This window comes from Myotis daubentonii, chromosome 15, assembly GCF_963259705.1.
Source record: "Myotis daubentonii chromosome 15, mMyoDau2.1, whole genome shotgun sequence".
Lineage (NCBI taxonomy): Eukaryota > Metazoa > Chordata > Mammalia > Chiroptera > Vespertilionidae > Myotis > Myotis daubentonii.
In genome coordinates, this window is record NC_081854.1 from 22355872 (window position 1) to 22373632 (window position 17761).

Sequence of the window (17761 nt, forward strand, 5' to 3'; positions counted from 1 at the left end):
AGGCCTCTCTTTAGGCCTGATCCGCAACCCCCTCGGCAGTCAGTGCTGGGTTGGGCTCCCACAGCGGCAGCAGTCAGTGCAGCACTGACTTCCTGTCAGACGAGCCTTTGGTCATTTTGGATGTTACAGACCCTGGGTTTTTATATATTAGGATACCCTAGATTGGCAAAAAATAAAGAACTCTGACAGTCTTCACAACTTCTGGAGGTAGAAGTGCTGTATACTTCATTATTCACAAGTGGAAACCCTCCAAATGTCCCCCAGCAAATAAAATGAGTGAATACAATGTAATATTATTTATTAATTAAAGGAACAAAGTTCTGATACATGCCACAGTGTGAAAAAATGCTCAGTGAAAGAAGCCAGACACAAAGCCTATATAATGTATAATTCCATTCATATGAAATGTCCACAACAGACAGACATATAGAGAGAGAAAGTAGATTAGTGGTTGTCCAACCCTGGGAAGTGGGGATGGACTGGGGAATAAGAGTGGGGACACTGAAAAGGACTGCTAATAGGCATGGATTTCTTTCCAAGGTGATACAAATGTTATAAAATTACATTGTGGTGATTGTTGCACAACTCTGTGAGTATACTAAAAACTATTGAATGTATACTTTAGATGAATGAAAGTGAATTTTATATATTTTAACTGCTCTATACCTTACTGATAGTAGTATCAATTGGCACAATCACTTTGAAAAAAATATGAAAATGACTTTAAAACTTGTATGTACTTTGGAAGTAGCTTTCGTCCTTTTAAAAATTCCAGAACACAGGCCATACCCTAGTCCAATGATGGCGAACCTATGACACACGTGTCAGAGGTGACACGTGAACTCATTTTTTTGGTTGATTTTTCTTTGTTAAGTGGCATTTAAGTATATAAAATAAATATCAAAAATATAAGTCTTTGTTTTACTATGGTTGCAAATATCAAAAAATTTCTATATGTGACACGGCACCAGAGTTAAGTTAGGGTTTTTCAAAATGCTGACACGCCGAGCTCAAAAGGTTTGCCATCACTGCCCTAGTCCATTTAAAACACAGTCTCTCTAGGCATGGGACATAGGTATTTTGGGAAGCTCTTTTTTAAAAAATATTTTATTTTTTTAATCCTCATTCGAGGATATTTTCCATTGATTTTTAGAGAGAGTGGAAAGGAGGGGAGGGGAGAGAGAGAGAGAGAGAGAGAGAGAGAGAGAGAGAGAGAGAGAGAGAAACATTGATGTGAGAGAGACACATTGATTGGTTGCCTCCCACATGCACCCCAACCAGGGGCCAGGAATAGGCCTGCAACAGAGGTATGTGCTCTTGACTGGAATTGAACCTAGGACCCTTCAGTCTGTGGGCTGATGCTCTATCCACTGAGCAATACCAGCTAGGGCTGAAGCTCTTTAGATTGTTCATATGTTTAGACATATTTGGTAACCAATGCAATGATATTATCTGAGAATTTTTTGTTCACTTTATTTATTGTTATTGGCAATATGATTGGATTTATGTCTCCCCTTTTTTATGGTTTTTTGATTACTATTTTAATATTCCTGTTTTGCTTTGTAAATCTTTTTCATTAATCAGGATGAATACAGTTTAGTGTTTTTCCTTTAATTCAATGTTGCCCTTATTAAGTGTGGAAGACATACACTATGTATATTCAGTGGTTATCTTTAATTTTTTATTACATGTACTTCATTCTCTTAATACAAATACAATTTTGTAGTTTTTATTAATTTTAATGATATTTGAAAAAGTAGTTATGAAAATTAAATATTTTATTGTATTTAAATGTTGTAATTAATATTCAAATGTAGTTTTTCAATCCACATATAATATTTAGTGTGCATACTACTTTACAGAGTTTATCTTGTAATAAACTATCTGTACCACTATCATCCCTAGGATTTCAAGGCCAACAAATTGAGAAATAAAGATATGAAGGGCTATATCTGCCTACCTTGAAATAAAGTAGTGGCTGTTGTGGCAGTGAGTTGAGATTCTATAAGAGATTGACATCTCACTGTCAGTTATATATCTCACTGTCATAAAATTCTTATTGAGGTGTACTAGCAATATAGGATTTTACTCTTTTTCTACATTTGTTACCAACACTAGAAAATATCACTTAAAAAGCTTTGCCAATTTATAGATTAAAAAATTGAACAACATATGCCTATGATTTCTGGTGAATTTAAATATTTTGGGAATATTTCTGACTGTTGGTTTTTAAATCATTATCATTATTGTTTGTCACTTAACAAATTCATACTTAATGAAAGCTAATGTGTCCTCTCTCACAGGACAGTATAAAAGATCTTAGATGCTTTAACTTTGATCAGTCTTTCCCATCTAATTTGCTAGTATTGTATGGTATTTTTTCTGTTTTTTTTTAACCCCAAAATGGGCATTATTTTTATTTCATAATGACAACCTTTGCTTATAGATTTATCTATGTGATTTTTCTTTTATTTGTATACTATTTTTCTTCCATCATACCTTCCTACTGGGATCATATTATTTAACATGAAATATATTAGGCAATGGCTGTTGTTACTAAATGCTCTTGGTTTTTATTTTTGTTATTCCAGAATAATTTTGTTTCACATAAATTGTTGCTTGGTGATTTAACTTGGCACTCTGACAATATTATTCCACTGTCTTGTGGCTTCTATTGTTGCTCACGAGAAATCTAACATCTGTCTCATTGTTGTTCCTTTTGTAAGTAATCTAATTTCTCTCTGGCTGCTTTTAAGATTTATTTCTCTAAGATTTTAATATAATTGATTATATTGTTTTATTTCTAGAAGTTTAATACTTTTCTCCTGCCCTAGATCTTACTTTTGAAAAGATGTCTATGTAGTCTCTTTCTCATGGGTTTGATTTTATATTTTTATATATTTTAAGTATTTATGTTATACTAGGGGCCCAGTGCACAAATTCATGCACCTTGAAAGGAACTGTGGGCTGTGAGGCTGTGTTAGGCACAGGGGTGGGTCTCGGCCCATCTCTGTGCCCCAACCCGACCCCTCCTGCAGCAGCTCCTGGTCCTCTGTCTGCTGGCAGCTCCACTCCCCTCACAGTTCCCATGCACTGACAGCGTTGGGCCCACTCACACCTGCTCATGGCGCGGAGTGATTGGGTCTGGTGCTAGCAGAGGGTGCAAGTGGGGCCAGTGCCATCAGCGGGTGCAAGTGGTGGCTGTTGCCCCTATTGCCCCTCAGGAGCAGGGGGAGGTGGAGAAGCCCTCAGGGGTGATCAGAGCCTGCAGCTGCTGCTCGCACCAGCTGATGGTGCCGAGTGATTAGGACTGGCGCTGGGCACAAGCAGCAGGTGCGAACGGCAGCTCTGGTGCCAGCTGCAGGTGCAAGTGGGACTGGTACTGGCAATGAGTGCAAGTGGCAGCTCTGGCACCGGCAGCAGGTACAAGCACCGGGTGGGACTGCGGCACATGGGAGCAAAGAATTTTCAGTAAATACCAGAGGCTCACCCTGATGACAGCAACTGGTGCCCCACCTTGGTCTGGCACCCCCACTCACCTCCTCCACCATCCCGCAGCGGCAAACGCCCTCCATATTCTGCACACACCCCCTGGTGGTCAGCACATGTCATAGGGACCAGTTGTTCCACCGTTCAATCTATTTGCATATTAGCCTTCTATTATATAGGATACTGGAGGCCCGGTGCATGAAATTTTTGAAGTGGCGGGGGTGTCCCTTAACCTGGCCTGTGCCCTCTCGCAGTCCGGGAACCCTTGGGGGATGTCTGACTGACGGCTTAGGCCCGCTCCCCCCAGGCCTAAGCTGTCAATTGGACATCCTTAGCACTATCGCAGAGGTGGGAGAGGCTCCGCCACTGCCGCTGCGCTCACCAGCCGTAAGCCCGGCTCAGGGCTTCTGGCTGAGTGGTGCTCCCCCTATGGGAGCACACTGACCACCAGGGGGCAGTTCCTGTGTTGAGCATTTGCCCCCTGGTGGTCAGTATGCATCATAGAGACCGGTTGTTTTGCCGTTTGGTCGATTTGCATATTCACCTTTTATTAAATAGGATCTTTTATTTCTAGAAGTTCCACTTTGCTCTTTTTTTAAAATTTTATATATATTTTTATTTATTTCAGAGAGAAAGGGAGATGGAAAGAGGCATAGAAGCATCAGTGATGAGAGAGAATCATTGATTGACTGCTTCCTGAATGCCCCCCCACTGGGGATCAAGCCAGCAACCCAGACATATGCCTTTGAGTGGAATCAAACCTGGGACCCTTCAGTCCATGGGTCGACACTCTATCCACTGAGCCAAACCAGCTAGGGCACACTTTGCTCTTTTCTATATCTTCTATTTATCTCCTTATTATGTTCATGCTTTCCTTTAAGTTCCTCAACATATTTATAATAGCTGTCTAAAATTCTTATCTGCTTTCGATCATTATTGTTTTTTTAGTCTATTTGTATTTCCTGATTTTCATTCTCACTTTCCTGCTTCTTCCCAGTAATTGCTAAGTGTCTAAATTTTTTGTTCTTTTTTTAAAGAGCAGCTTTACTTGGAAGACAGTTAAATTGCCTGCAGATCAGCTTTCAAGACTTGAATTTAAGCTCTGTTAGTATGGATTTATGGTGGCCTTTAATCTAGGCTGCAAGCAGGCACCTGGCGCCTGTGACCCAGGCTTCCCTCGCAGCCCCAGCTTCATTCAGAAGGTCGTCTGGCCTAATTAGCACATTGTGCTTTTATTATAGATAAATTCAACAATGGCAGTTTCTGGGGAACAGATCTGATTCTTGAGTTTCTTGCACACATGAGGGCTCCTTTGTACTGATGAATTATCTATAGCATTTTTTTTTCTTTTGAAAGTCTAGGCCAAGAATGAAATATAACTTGTAATTTTCTTTTGAGGTCAGATGGATTTTTTCCCCTCTTTGAAATAAAAGCCTTGGATAGTCCTGATTTTCAGAAGGGGTTCATTACTAATCCATGACCATTTGTAGGCCCAAGAGTTTGTCTCCTGGATATTTTTCAGAATATTAACATACACATTTTAAGGCACTTTAAGTCAGGAAATACCCTGAGTTCTGTGACTTCATAGCATGCTTAACTTTAGTTTCTGGTTCTCATGTCATTGTGCCTCCTCTGGATGTTCTTTACTTTCTTTTAAAAAATTTTTTAAATTTATATTATTGTTGAAAGTATTACAGATGTCTCCCTTGTTCTCCCCATTTACCCTCTCCTCCCCACTCCTGCCACCTCCCCAGTTTCAGCACACTATTATCTGTGTCTATGAGTTATGCATATTTGCATATAAGTTCTTTGGTTGATCTCTTCCCACCCCACACCCTGCTCTTCCCTCTGAGAATCATTAATCTGTTGCATGCTTCCATTTCTCTGGATCTATTGTGTGGGTCAGTTTATTTTGTTCATTAGATTCCACATATAAGTCAGATCATGTGTAATTTGTCTTTCACTGAGTGGCTTATGTTGTCTCAAAGGGTAAGATATCCTTCTTTTTACAGCTGCATAGTATTCCATTGTGTAAATGTGCCACAACTTTATCCATTCATCTAAAGATGGGCACTTGATTGTTTCCAGATCTCAGTTATTGTAAATAACACTGCTATGAACATAGGGGTACATATATTCTTCTAATGTTTCAGGATTCTGGGGATACATTCCTAGAAGGGATATCACTGGGTCAAATGGCAGATCCATTTTTAATATTTTGAGAAAACTCCACACTGTTTTCTATAGTAGTACCAGTCTGCATTCCCACCAGCAGTGTACAAGGGTTCCTTCCCCCCCCACCCCCGCCACATACTTTCCAGCACTGTTTATTGAGTTATTGATGGTTACAATGAGGTGATACCTCATTGTAGTTTTAATTTGCATCTCTCTAATGATTAGTGACATTGAGCATTTTTTCATATGTCTCTTGGCCATTTTTATGTCCTCTTTGTAGAAGTGTCTATTTAGCTCCTCTACCTATTCTTTAATTGGATTGTTTGTCTTCTTTTTGTTGAGTTGTATGAAGTATTTTATATATTTTGGAAATTAAGCCCTTATCAGATGTATCATTGGCAAATATATTCTCCCATATAGTGGGTTACCTTTTCATTTCAATGATAGTTTCCTTTGCTGTGCAGAAGCTTTTTATTTTGATGTAGTCCTATTTGTTTATTTTTTCCTTTGTTTCTCTTACCCTAGGAGACATATTGGTGAAAATTCTGCTACCTGAGATGTCTGAGATTTTCCTGCCTCTGTTTTCCTCCAGGATTTTTATGATTTCACAGTTTACATTTAAGCCTTTAACCATTTTGAGTTTATTTTTGTGTATGGTGTAACTTGGTCATCTAGTTTCTTTTCTTTATTTTTCCTTTTCTGTATGTACCTGTCTAATTTTCCCAACACCATTTATTGAAGAGACTGTCTTTACTCCATTGTATGCATTTGCTTCCTTTGTCAAATATTAATTGAGCATAATGACTTGGGTGATTTCTGACTTCTCTGTTCTGTTCCATTGATCTATATGCCTGTTCATGTACTTGTACCAGGCTGTTTTGATTACTGTGGCTTTGTAGTGTAGCTTAGTATCCTGTATTGTGATTTCCTCCAACTTTGTTCTTCTTCTTTTTTTAAAATTAAATCTTTATTGTTCAAATTATTACATTTGTTCCTCTTTTTTCCCCCCATAACTCCCCTCCTCCCAGTTCCCGCCCCACCCTCCGCCCTCACTCCCCACCCACTGTCCTCATCCATAGGTGCACGATTTTTGTCCAGTCTCCTCCCGCATCTCCCACACCCCTTCCCCCCCAAGAATAGTCAGTCCATTCCCTTTCTATGTCCATGATTCTATTATGATCACCAGATTATTTATTCACTTGATTCTTAGATTCACTTGTTGATAGATGCATGTTTGTTGTTCATAATTTGTATCTTTACCTTTTTCTTCTTCTTCCTCTTCTTAAAGAATGCCTTTCAGCATTTCATATGATACTGGTTTGTTGGTGATGAACTCCTTTAGCTTTTCCTTATCTGTGAAGCTCTTTATCTGACCTTCAGTTCTGAATGATAGCTTTGCTGGATAAAGTAATCTTGGTTGTAGGTTCTTGGCATTCATCACTTTGAATATTTCTTGCCATTCCCTTCTGGCCTGCAAAGTTTCTGTTGAGAAATCAGCTGACAGTCGTATGGATATTCCCTTGAAGGTAACTGAGTTTCTTTCTCTTGCTGCTTTTAAGATTCTCTCTTTGTCTTTTGCTCTTGGCATTTTAATGATGATGTGTCTTGGTGTGGTCCTCTTTGGATTACTTTTGTTTGGGGTTCTCTGCGCTTCCTGGACTTGTAAGTCTATTTCTTTCACCAGGTAGGGGAAGTTTTCTGTCATTATTTCTTCAAATAGGTTTTCAATATCTTGGTCTCTCTCATCTTCTGGCACCCCTATAATTCGGATGTTGGTACGCTTGAAGCTGTCCCAGAGGCTCCTTACACTATCTTCGTATTTTCGGATTCTTTTTTCATTTTGCTTTTCTGGTTGGGTGTTTTTTGCTTCTTCGCATTTCAAATCTTTGACTTGATTCTTGCGCTCCTCTGGTCTGCTGGTGGGTGTCTGTATAATATTCTTTATTTCAGTCAGTGTATGCTTAACTTCTAGTTGGTTCTTTATCACAACATCAAGGGTCTCATTAGATTTCTTGAGGATCTCACTACATTTATCGGCGGCTTCTAGACAGTTCTTGAGAGACCTTAAAAGTGTGGCTCTGAACTCTATATCCTCCATGGACAATTTTGTCCTGTTTCTTTGTTTCCGCATTTTTTATGCTTCCTTGGTGCACCCCCTAGTGGTCTTTGTGTGCAGTCTTGTTGTAGTTAAGCCTTGATTGTTGTCGGCAATACCGGGGGTGATTTGACCTCCAGGCTAACTGGCTATGAGAGTCCACTGTGTCTGCAGTGGGAGAGCTTCTGTGCTGGATCCCTAGGGCGGTGCTAATCTAGCGTTTGCCTGAGGCTATCTGGCAAATGGCTCTGCGCAGGGCTTGGACGGGGCGGGTCCCCGGGGATCTACAGGGCAGGCTGGAGCGAGCAGTTATGGCTGCTCTCAGTTCTGTCCCTAGGGGCTCTGCCTCTCAGAGTCCCAGCAACCACTGCAAACCTCGGAGAGAAAGCTGCCTTCGATTTCTGACCAAAGCCAGACAGTCCTGCTTCTCCCGTTTGAGTCTGGGTCCCTAGAGACTCGCCCGGCTCTGGAGCTCAGAGTCTGAAACTCCCTCCCGATTGAAAACAACAACCGCGCCCTCCGCTGCCAGCCCACTCCGCGTGCACTCCGCACCTGAGTATTTCACTTCAGCACTGCACCTCCTCTGAGTCTGGGTATGATATTCTCTTTCCTCCTAGTTGTAGAATTTCCACTCAGCCATCCTTCCTGTGGTTCTGGATGATGTCCGTTCCGTCTTTTAGTTGTTTTTTGAAGTGGTTGTTCGAGGCAGCAATCTCCGGCGTTAACCTATGCTGCCATCTTGGTTTCTCTGTTCTTCTTTTTAAAAATCTTTATTGTTGAGGATATTACAGATGTCCCCCTTTTATTCCCCATTGACCCCTCCCCTCCCCATGCCTTCACCACCCTATTGCCTATGTCCATAGGTAATGCATAGCCTATATAATAAAAGGCTAATACGCAAATTTTCCCCTAGGGAGTTCGACCAACTGGGAATTCAGCTACTCGCCATGACGTGTACTGACCACCAGGGGAGGCATGGAACGAAGGAAGGCCCTGGCCAGCAGCTGGCAGCCGGGGGAAAGCAGACCCCGATTGGCCCTGGTTGCCAGCCAGGCCTAGGGACTCTACACATGCATGAATTTCATGCACTGGGCCTCTAGTATGTATATAAGATCTTTGTCTAATCTCTTTCTGCCCCGCCTCCCTGCTTCCCTCTGAGATTAGTCAGTCTGTCCCATGTTTCCACGCCTCTAATGCTATTTTATTCACCAGTTTATTTTGTTTTTAGATTTCTTGTTCATTTATTTTGCTTTATAGATTCAATTGTTGATAGATATGTATATATTGCCATTTTAATGTTCACATTTTTTATCTTCTTCCTGTTCTTAAAGAATACCTTACAACATTTAATGTAATACTGGTTTGGTGGTGATTAACTCCTTTAGCTCTTTCTTGTCTGTGAAGCTCTTTATCTGACCTTGAATTCTAAATGACAGCTTTGCTGGGTAGAGTAACCTTGGTTGCAGCTCCTTGCTATTCATAACTTTGAATATTTCTTACCAGTCCCTTCTGGCAAGAAATCATCTGACAACCTTATGGGAGCTTCCTTTTAGGTAACTGTTTTTCTCTTGCTGCTTTTAAGATTCTCTCTTTGTCTTTAACATATGGCATTTAATTATGATGTGTTTTGGTGTGGGCCTCTTGTTTGGGACCCTCTGTGCTTCTGGACTTGTAAATCTATTTCTTTCATGTAGGGGAAGTTTTAAAACCTATTTCTTCAAGTAGGTTTTACTATCATACTCTCTCTCATCTCCCTCTGGCAACCCCAAATGCAAATGTTCGTATGCTTAAAGTTGTCCCAGAGGCTCCTTACACTATCTTCATATTTTTGAATTCTTTTTCTTTTGGCTCCACTGATGGGGTGTTTTTTACCTTCCTCATATTCCAAATCATTGATTTGATTCTCAGAATCCTCTACTCTACTGTTGATTCCCTGTAAATTATTCATTATTTTAGTTAGTGTATCTTATTTTCTGACACATCCTTTTTCATGTCTTTGACTTTCTCACTAAGATCTTTGAAAGTCTCACTAAGTTCTGTGAAGCTCATTTTTAGTCTCTTGAAGCTTTCATTAAGATTCTTGTGTAATCATATAACCATAATTTTTAATTCTCTATCCAGCAGTTTATGTGCTTCCATTTCTTTCATTTGTGACACATTTCTTTGCCCCCCCCCCCCCCATTTCGGCTGCTTCCCTGTGTTTGTTTCTATGTATTAGGTAGAGCTGCTTTGCATCCTGGAATTGGAGTGGCCTTGTGTATTAGGTGTCCTGTAGGGCCCAGTAACTCAGCCCCTCCCACTCCCCCACCCCCCCAGTCACCTGAGCTGGGCATTCTAGGTGCACCCCTGTGTGGGGCTGTGTGCACAGTCTTATTGTAGTTGAACCTTGATTGCTGTTGGTGTCATTGAGAGGAATTGACCTCCAGGCCAATTGGCTGTGAGGACCAGTTGCGACTACAGTGGAAGAGCAGCTGTGCAGTAGACACCCCTATGGAGCAGGACTTGCTTAAGTGGGGCTTTGAAGCTGAGTCTGCCCCTTTAGTGTGTTTCTTGTGGATGCGTGTAGTTGTAATCTGGTATGGTCTGAAGCTGTCCACTGAGTACACCGGCTCTGGGGTCTCCTGGGAGGTGTAAAGTCAGCCACTTCTTGGGGCCCACCCAGCAGGAGCTACAGAGAAGTCTTCAGATGGCTGCTACTTGTATTGGCCTTGTGAAGTGGCCAGGTGAGACCCAGCTCTGAAGCATGGCAGGCTGGTGCTAGTGCCAAGTCTTAGGCCTTTTATTGATAGGCTTGGGGCATGATGACACCATCTGCTGCTGTTTGAGAGATTTTAGCAGTGTGAAGCCTGAGCCAAGTCAGGTCATTCATATGCAAAAGCTACTGCAGGCATCTTGTATAAGGCTGAAAATTAGATGGGGCAGGGTTTCAGGGAATCACTGGGGCAAAGTGAGCAGTGTGAGCCAGGCTGATGGAAACTCAGATATAGTTACCAGTCAGCTCTGCAACAGGGGGAGGTCCCAGCACAGAAACAATGACCCCTGCAAAGACCCCCCTCCCCCACCCCATCTGGGAGAAAGCTGACCCCAAGTTCCTGCCTTGATGTCAGACAATCCAGTTCTTCCCCATATGTCCTTGGGTCCCCCAAAGCCGCCTGACTCTGGAACTCAGAGTGATCGAGTCTGAGTAATTTTATGTGTTGGACCTTTAAGAGGAATACTTGGGACTCCAGCAGACCTCCATGTCATTCAGCCACAATACCCACTAGTTTTTACATCCCAAAGTTAGGTGGACTGCCCAGCTCTGGAACCCTGGCCTGGGGGTTTGGTGTGGGGCTGGGACTCCTTGCTCCTCATGCAGGGGCTCTAAAGCTGAGATATCCCTTCCGTTTAAAAAAACAGCCCATGTGGATGTCAGAACAGCCTGTTCTGTGCCTCCACTCTTCCTACCAATCTCAGTGGGCTTTCTTCTTCACTTCTCTAGTTGTAGGACTTCCATTCAGCCTGCTTCTAGGCAGTTCTCTTTTGTATTTCAGTTATAATTTTGATGAGGTTTTGGGAGGTGGCAAGTACCCGCGTTTACCTATGCCACCATCTTGGTTCTCCTCCACCTCTTTTCTTAAGATTGCTGAAGCTATTCATGGTCATTTTTGGTTCCATATACATTTTTGGAGTATTAGTTATAGATCTGTGAATTACGCTGTTGGTATTTTAATAGGGATTGTATTGAATCTATAGATTGCTTTGGGTAGTATGGACATTTTAATGATGATAATTCTACTAATTTATGAACACAGTATTCCTTGAGTTGTTTATATCTTCTTCGATCTCTTTTTTCAATGTTCTGTAGTTTTCTGAATATAGGTTTTTTACCTCCTTGGTTATATTCCTAAGTATCTTAATTTTGGGGTTGAAATCGTTTTTTACAGATTTTCTTTCCTAGAGTTCATTATTGGTGTGTAAAAATTCCATCGATTTCTGCATGATAATTTTCTATGCTGCTACACTGCAGGATTTATTTATTAAACGTAATTTTTTTGTGGAGTCCTTAGGGTTTTCTGTGTACAATATCATGTCATCTGCAAATAATGACAGTTCTGCATCCTCTTTTTCAATTTGGATGCCTCTTACTTTTTATTCTTACCTGATTGCTGTGGCTAGGACTTCCAGTACTCTGTTGAGTAAAACTGATGAAAGCAGATATCCCTGTCTTATTCCTATTCTTAGGGGAAATGGTTTTAATTTTTTCCACCGATTATGATGTTGCCTGTAAGGTTGTCCTATATGGCCTTTTTATGTTGAGGTATGAACCAAACCCTCTATTCTCATATTGTTGAGAGTTTTTATCAAAAATGGGTGTTGGATATTGTGGAATTCTTTTTTATACATCTATTAATATGAGCATGTGATCTTTGTCTTTCAATTTGTTTGGTCCTGGGAGAGTGTCAGTGTAGCTTCCTCTTACTCTGCCACAATTTTTCTCTTATCAGTACCCTGTTCTTTTTTCCGATAGGTACTTATTTTTTGCCATTTTTATTATTTTTGCCTGTGTTTCTCTCCTTTTCTCTATTTCTTCCTCTTCTTCCATCAGTCCCTTTAGCATTTCTTACAGTGCTGGTTTGGTTGTAATAAACTGTTTTAGTTGTTTTGTTTTGTTTTGTTTTGTTTTGTTTTGTTTTTTTTTGTCTAAGGATCTCCTTATTTCACCTACAATTTTGAATGATTGCCTTCTTGGATAGAGTAGTCTTGGATTAAGTCCCTTGCTTTTTATTTCCTTGTATACTTCTTGCCACTCTCTTCTGGCCTGAAGTTTTTCTATTGAGAAATCAGTTGACAATCTAATGGGAGCTCCCTTCAGGGTAACATTCTGTCCCTCTCTTGCTGCCTTTAAGATTCTTTCTTTTTCTTTAATGTTTGCCATTTTAATTATAATGTGTCTAGGTGTGGGTCTTTTATGGGGGGATCACCTTGACTGTGACTCTCCATGCTTCTGGACCTGTGTGACTTTCCTCTTCATCTTGTTAGGGAAGTTTTCTGTCATTATTTCTTCAGATTCTCTGTTCCTCGTTCAAATTCTTCTCCTTCTGGGATTTTGTTAAATTTTATGTTGTCCCAAATTTCCTTAAACTCTCCTCCTGCCTTTTAATTTTTGTTAAAAGTACCTGAGGATATTCTTCTTTTGAATTTGGAGAGAGTGGAAGGAAGAGGGAGGCAGAGGGAGAGAAACATTGATGTGAGAGAGACACATCAACTGTTGCCTCCTCACACCAGTGCTGAGGATTGAGCCTGCAACCAAGGTATGTCCCCTTGATTAGAATCAAACCTGGGACCCTCATTCCACAGGCTGATGCTCTATCCACTGAGCCAATCCAGCGAGGGCTAATTTTTGTTCTTATTGCTGCTCTGCTTGGGTGATTTTTTTTTTTTACCTTGTTTTCTATTTTGTTGATCCTGTCCTCACCTTCTTCTACTCTATTGTGATTCCTTTCAGCATATTCTTTATTTCAATCATGTCATTCTTCATTTCTTATTGGTTTTAATTCATGCTTTCTATAAATGTTTTCATGTTGATATAGTTTCCACTAAGTTCTTTATAGTTTTCATTATATTGCTTATAATTTTCACTAAGCTGAGCATCCTTATAACCATTACTCTGAACTCCACTAGTATATCTGATAAATTGCTTTTATCCATTTCATTTAGCTCTTTTTCTGGAGATTCCTCCTGCTCTTTCATTTGGGGCCTGTTTCTTTGTTTCCACATTTTTCTATTTCTTTGTGTTTGTGTGTTGAAGAAGACTTCTGTGCCTCCTATTCTTGGTGCAGTGGGCTTCTTGTGGGCACCAGGAGTGTAGTTTCCTTGATCTTCTGAGCTGTGCTCTAGGAGTGACTCTTTTGTGGGTTATGTGAGTTCTCCTGTTGAGTTTGGGTCTTGGTTGCTGTTGTTCCATTTGTGGTTAGGCTCAGCCCTCAGTCTTGTTGACTGTGTGTCTCAGCCCCGACCACATCATGCCAGTTGTTATATAGGTGCTGACAGAACAGAACAAGACAGAACCAGACCAAACCTAAAAGAACACGAAGAAAAAAAGAAAACAAACAAAAATTTAAAAAACCACACAAACACTAATTAGAACACTATCTTCAATAATAAGACTAAAAAACAACTAAAAAAACCCTCAGACATTAAAAAAGAGAGAATACGAAAAGGCATAATACTAGAATTAGAAGAGAGTGGGAAACACCTGCAACAAAATTAAATAGAAAAGAGAATATGAAGGCAAAGAAGGAAGAGACCAGAAATAGGGCAATTAAAAAAAAAAAGTTGAAAATAATGAATAAATAATAATTTTAAAAAGTAAAAATGCCAAATAAAATAGAATAGGAAAACAAAAGAATAAAAAAGTTAATTAAAAATAAGAATTAAGAAGATCCAAGATGGTGGCTGACAGGATGGCAGAGAGGGCGAGAGTGTGAATGAGTGAGGGAGTGAAAGGGGAGTGTGTGGACGTGTGGGGCATGTATGTGTGTGTGTGTTTGAGTGAGGGACAGTATATTCCACAGGACTTTTGGGGGCTGGTGGACCAGGCTCTGCTAGCCAGGCAGCCTTTACTACCACTGCAATCTCTCCTGGGGCAGCTGACTTTGCTGCAGAGACCATGCCAGCTTGAAGGGGAGAGCAGCTGTGACTGGGAGCCCAGCCTCACCTCCACTCAGGGAGCCCTCAGACACCACCCGGGACACTACAGCCACACCACCAGGGACTTGCTGCCTAGGCTGCAAACCCACAAACACCGAGACTCCAGCCTCCCTGGCCACGGCTCCTAAAAAGTTTGTCCAGGGGAGACAAAATGGTGGCCAAATAGGTGGATGTGTCCTGCGCCTTCTCATGGAGCAGATAGAAGAAACAGCTGCATTGAATAACATCCACCTGGAATTGGTGAATTAAACACAGCTGGTGAGACAATCCATGGCCGTAAAGTATGCAGGATGCCTGGAGAACAGTACGATTGGGGAACTGGGCTAGGGAGAAACTTTCACAATCGGGACTAGAGGGTCAGAAGGAAACTGCACTGCACCAAGTCTGCATCCCTTGGGGACACGTGTCATACTCAACTTTGTAAGGTGGTCCACAGGGCAGCTGGCAATTGAGGACTCTAGATCTTAATCCAGTGATGGCGAACCTATGACATGCATGTCAGAGGTGACACGCGAACTCATTTTTTTGGGGTTGATTTTTCTTTGTTAAATGGCATTTAAATATATAAAATAAATATCAAAAGTATAAATCTTTGTTTTACTATGGTTGCAAATATCAAAAATTTCTATATGTGGCACGGCACCAGAGTTAAGTTAGGGTTTTTCAAAATGCTGACACGCCGAGCTCAAAAGGTTCGCCATCACTGTCTTAAGCCATAGCCATGGGAGGCTGTGCCCAGAAAGGCAGCCTGAAGTTCTGCACCAGCCACGCAGTGCCAGGGTGAGAGAGATCACAGCGGCGCAGTTGCTCTTTCTTTATATTTTCCTTGCTTCTACTAGGTAAACCCAGTGCATAGGATTTCAATTACAAACACTCACCAAGACTGCAGTGCAGAAGGTGGTTTTGTGAAAGCTGGGGAGCAAAATAGGGAGAGGTGACCAGGAAGCTAGCTCTGGGACAACCAGTCCCTCCAACCCTGAACAGACATTTTTTCTTCTGAAGACCAGATTCCTCCTAGCAGCACAGCTGCACCCATCCTTGAGCTCGGCAGAGGAAACAAGGATTCTGAATACCCCCAGAGAACCCTCAGGGACTGAGTAGAGGGGATATTTTGTCCTTGAAACTAATACAAAAACATCACCACCTAGAGCCCATCTCAGAAATTGATGCCTGTGTAAATATGACTGAAAGCAGGCATAAAAACAAAGAGAAATAAGCCAGTCAGAGAAACATAAATATCACATGATCTCACTCATATGTGGGATATAATGAACAACATAAACTGATGAACAAAAATAGATCCAGAGACAAGGTAACACTGAACAGACCATCCAACCTCAGAGAGAAGGCAGGGGAGGGGTTTAGAGATCAACCAAAGAACTTGTATGCATGCATATTAGCAAAACCAAGGGACACAGACACTGGGGTGGTAGGGCTTGTCCTAGGGAGTGGGAGTGGAGAAAGGAAAAAAAAAAAAAAGAGACTAAAATAGATGACAATTGGAGAATATGGGAAAAAAGATAGAAGAGACCGAAAATCCAAACCAAACAAAAATAAACAAACAAAAGACAAAAAACAAAACACACACAAAAACATAAAACCAACCAACCAAAAAAAAACAAAACCTTTGGGTCTGCTATTTGTGGAGCGTGCTGGATTTTATTTTGATGCTGTTGTATCTGGTCCTTTGGTGTGTGGGTCCTGGGTCTCCTGGTCAGTTTTCTGGTCCAGGCCAATGTGATTTTCTGTCTGTGCCTGTCCCGGGGCAGCCTGGCTGAAGACCTGCAGTGTGGATCCCAATAGAGGCTTTGTCTGCTTGGGGTTTGCCCTTTTAACGTATCTGTTCTGGGCACCTTTCTATCCCCCCCATGGAACTGGGGCTCTGCAGGGTATCTGTTCCCAGTTAGGATGGTTTCAAGAGATTTGTGTTAGGGGTGCCCATAGCTTGTAGAAAAGGTGGGTGAGGCCTTCCTCTCCTTCCAGTGCCTCAGCTTTGCCTGGGTCACTGTCACTGCCTTGTCATCACCTTTACTCTGTGTCTTCTCTGGTCCTTTCTCCTCACTCCCCACTCCCAATATCTCTGATCACTGAGAATAATTGCAAAATAAGAGAAAGAATACAACTTCATTTTGCCTGTATCATCCTATTTCGCATGCTGCCCGGATTGTTCAGCACCAGAAATAACTTTCCCAGCTTGAGAGAGTTTTCCGAAAAAGAACAACCTTTTTTCTTTTTTTAAAACCTCCTTCCTAGGAGCATGATGTTTATCTTTTTTTCTTTCTTTTTTTTTAAATAAATTTTTATTGTTGAAAGGTCCCCTTTTTTTCCCCATTGACACCCTCCAGCCCGCCCCCCTGCTCTTTAGCACCCTATAGTCTGTGTCTATGGGTTATGCATACTAGTATATGCATACAAGGTCTTTGGTTGATTACCTCCTACCCACCCTCCCTCCCCCACCTTCCCTCGAAGATTCCACACTCTGTTCCATGCTTCCTTGTCTCTGGATCCACTCTGTTCATTAGTTTATTTTGTTACTTAGATTTCACATATGAGTGTGATCATGTGATACTTGTCTTTCTCTGACTGACTTATTTCACTTAGCATGATACTCTCCAGGTGCCTCCATGCTGACTCAAAGGGTAAGAGATTCTTCTTTTTTACTGCTGTATAGTATTCCATGGTATAAATGTACCACAGCTTTTTTATCCACCAATTTACTGATGGGCACTTGGGTTGTTTCCAGATCTTAGCTATTGTAAATTGTGCTGCTATGAACATAGGATACATATATTATTTGTGATTGGTGCTTTGGGTTACTTAGGATATATGCCTAGAAGTGTGATCACTGGGTCAAATGGCAGATCCGTATTTAATTTTTTGAGGAAACTCCATTCTCTTTTCATAATGCTGGCACCAATCTGCATTCCCACCAGCAGTGTACTAACATCCTCTTTTCTCCACATCCACACCAGCACTTGTCATTTGTTGATTTGTTTATGGTAGCCATTCTGACAGGTGTGAGGTGATACCTCATTGTCATTTTAATTTGCATCTCTCTGATGATCAGTGACTTGAGCATTTTTTCATATGTCTCTTGGCCACCTGTATGTCCACTTTGGAGAAGTGTCTGTTTAGGTCCTTTGTCTATTTTTTAATTGGATTGTTTGTCTTCCTTTTGTTAAGTTGTAGAGTTCCTTATATATTTTGGATATTAAATGTTTATCAGATGTATCATTGCCAAATATGTCCTCCCATACTGTGGGCTTCCGTTTTGTTTTATTGATGGTTTCTTTTGCTGTGCAGAAGATT

General features: G+C 41.2%; 1 protein-coding gene across 7 annotated transcripts in view; it reads left to right on the top strand.

The window, feature by feature from the left end:
• Window positions 1-17761, top strand: part of LOC132216951 (zinc finger protein 420) — an 88224-nt gene that overhangs the window by 56670 nt on the left and 13793 nt on the right. Inside the window, exon 1 of one of the 7 annotated variants that reach the window (XM_059666710.1) lies at window positions 8699-8858. The exons of the other annotated variants lie outside the window; for them this stretch is intronic. Within the exon in view, the coding sequence (XP_059522693.1) occupies window positions 8834-8858 (25 nt within the window). The 5' untranslated portion in view covers window positions 8699-8833. Of the gene's footprint in view, window positions 1-8698; window positions 8859-17761 lie in introns of those variants that run through there. 7 annotated transcript variants of the gene reach the window in all.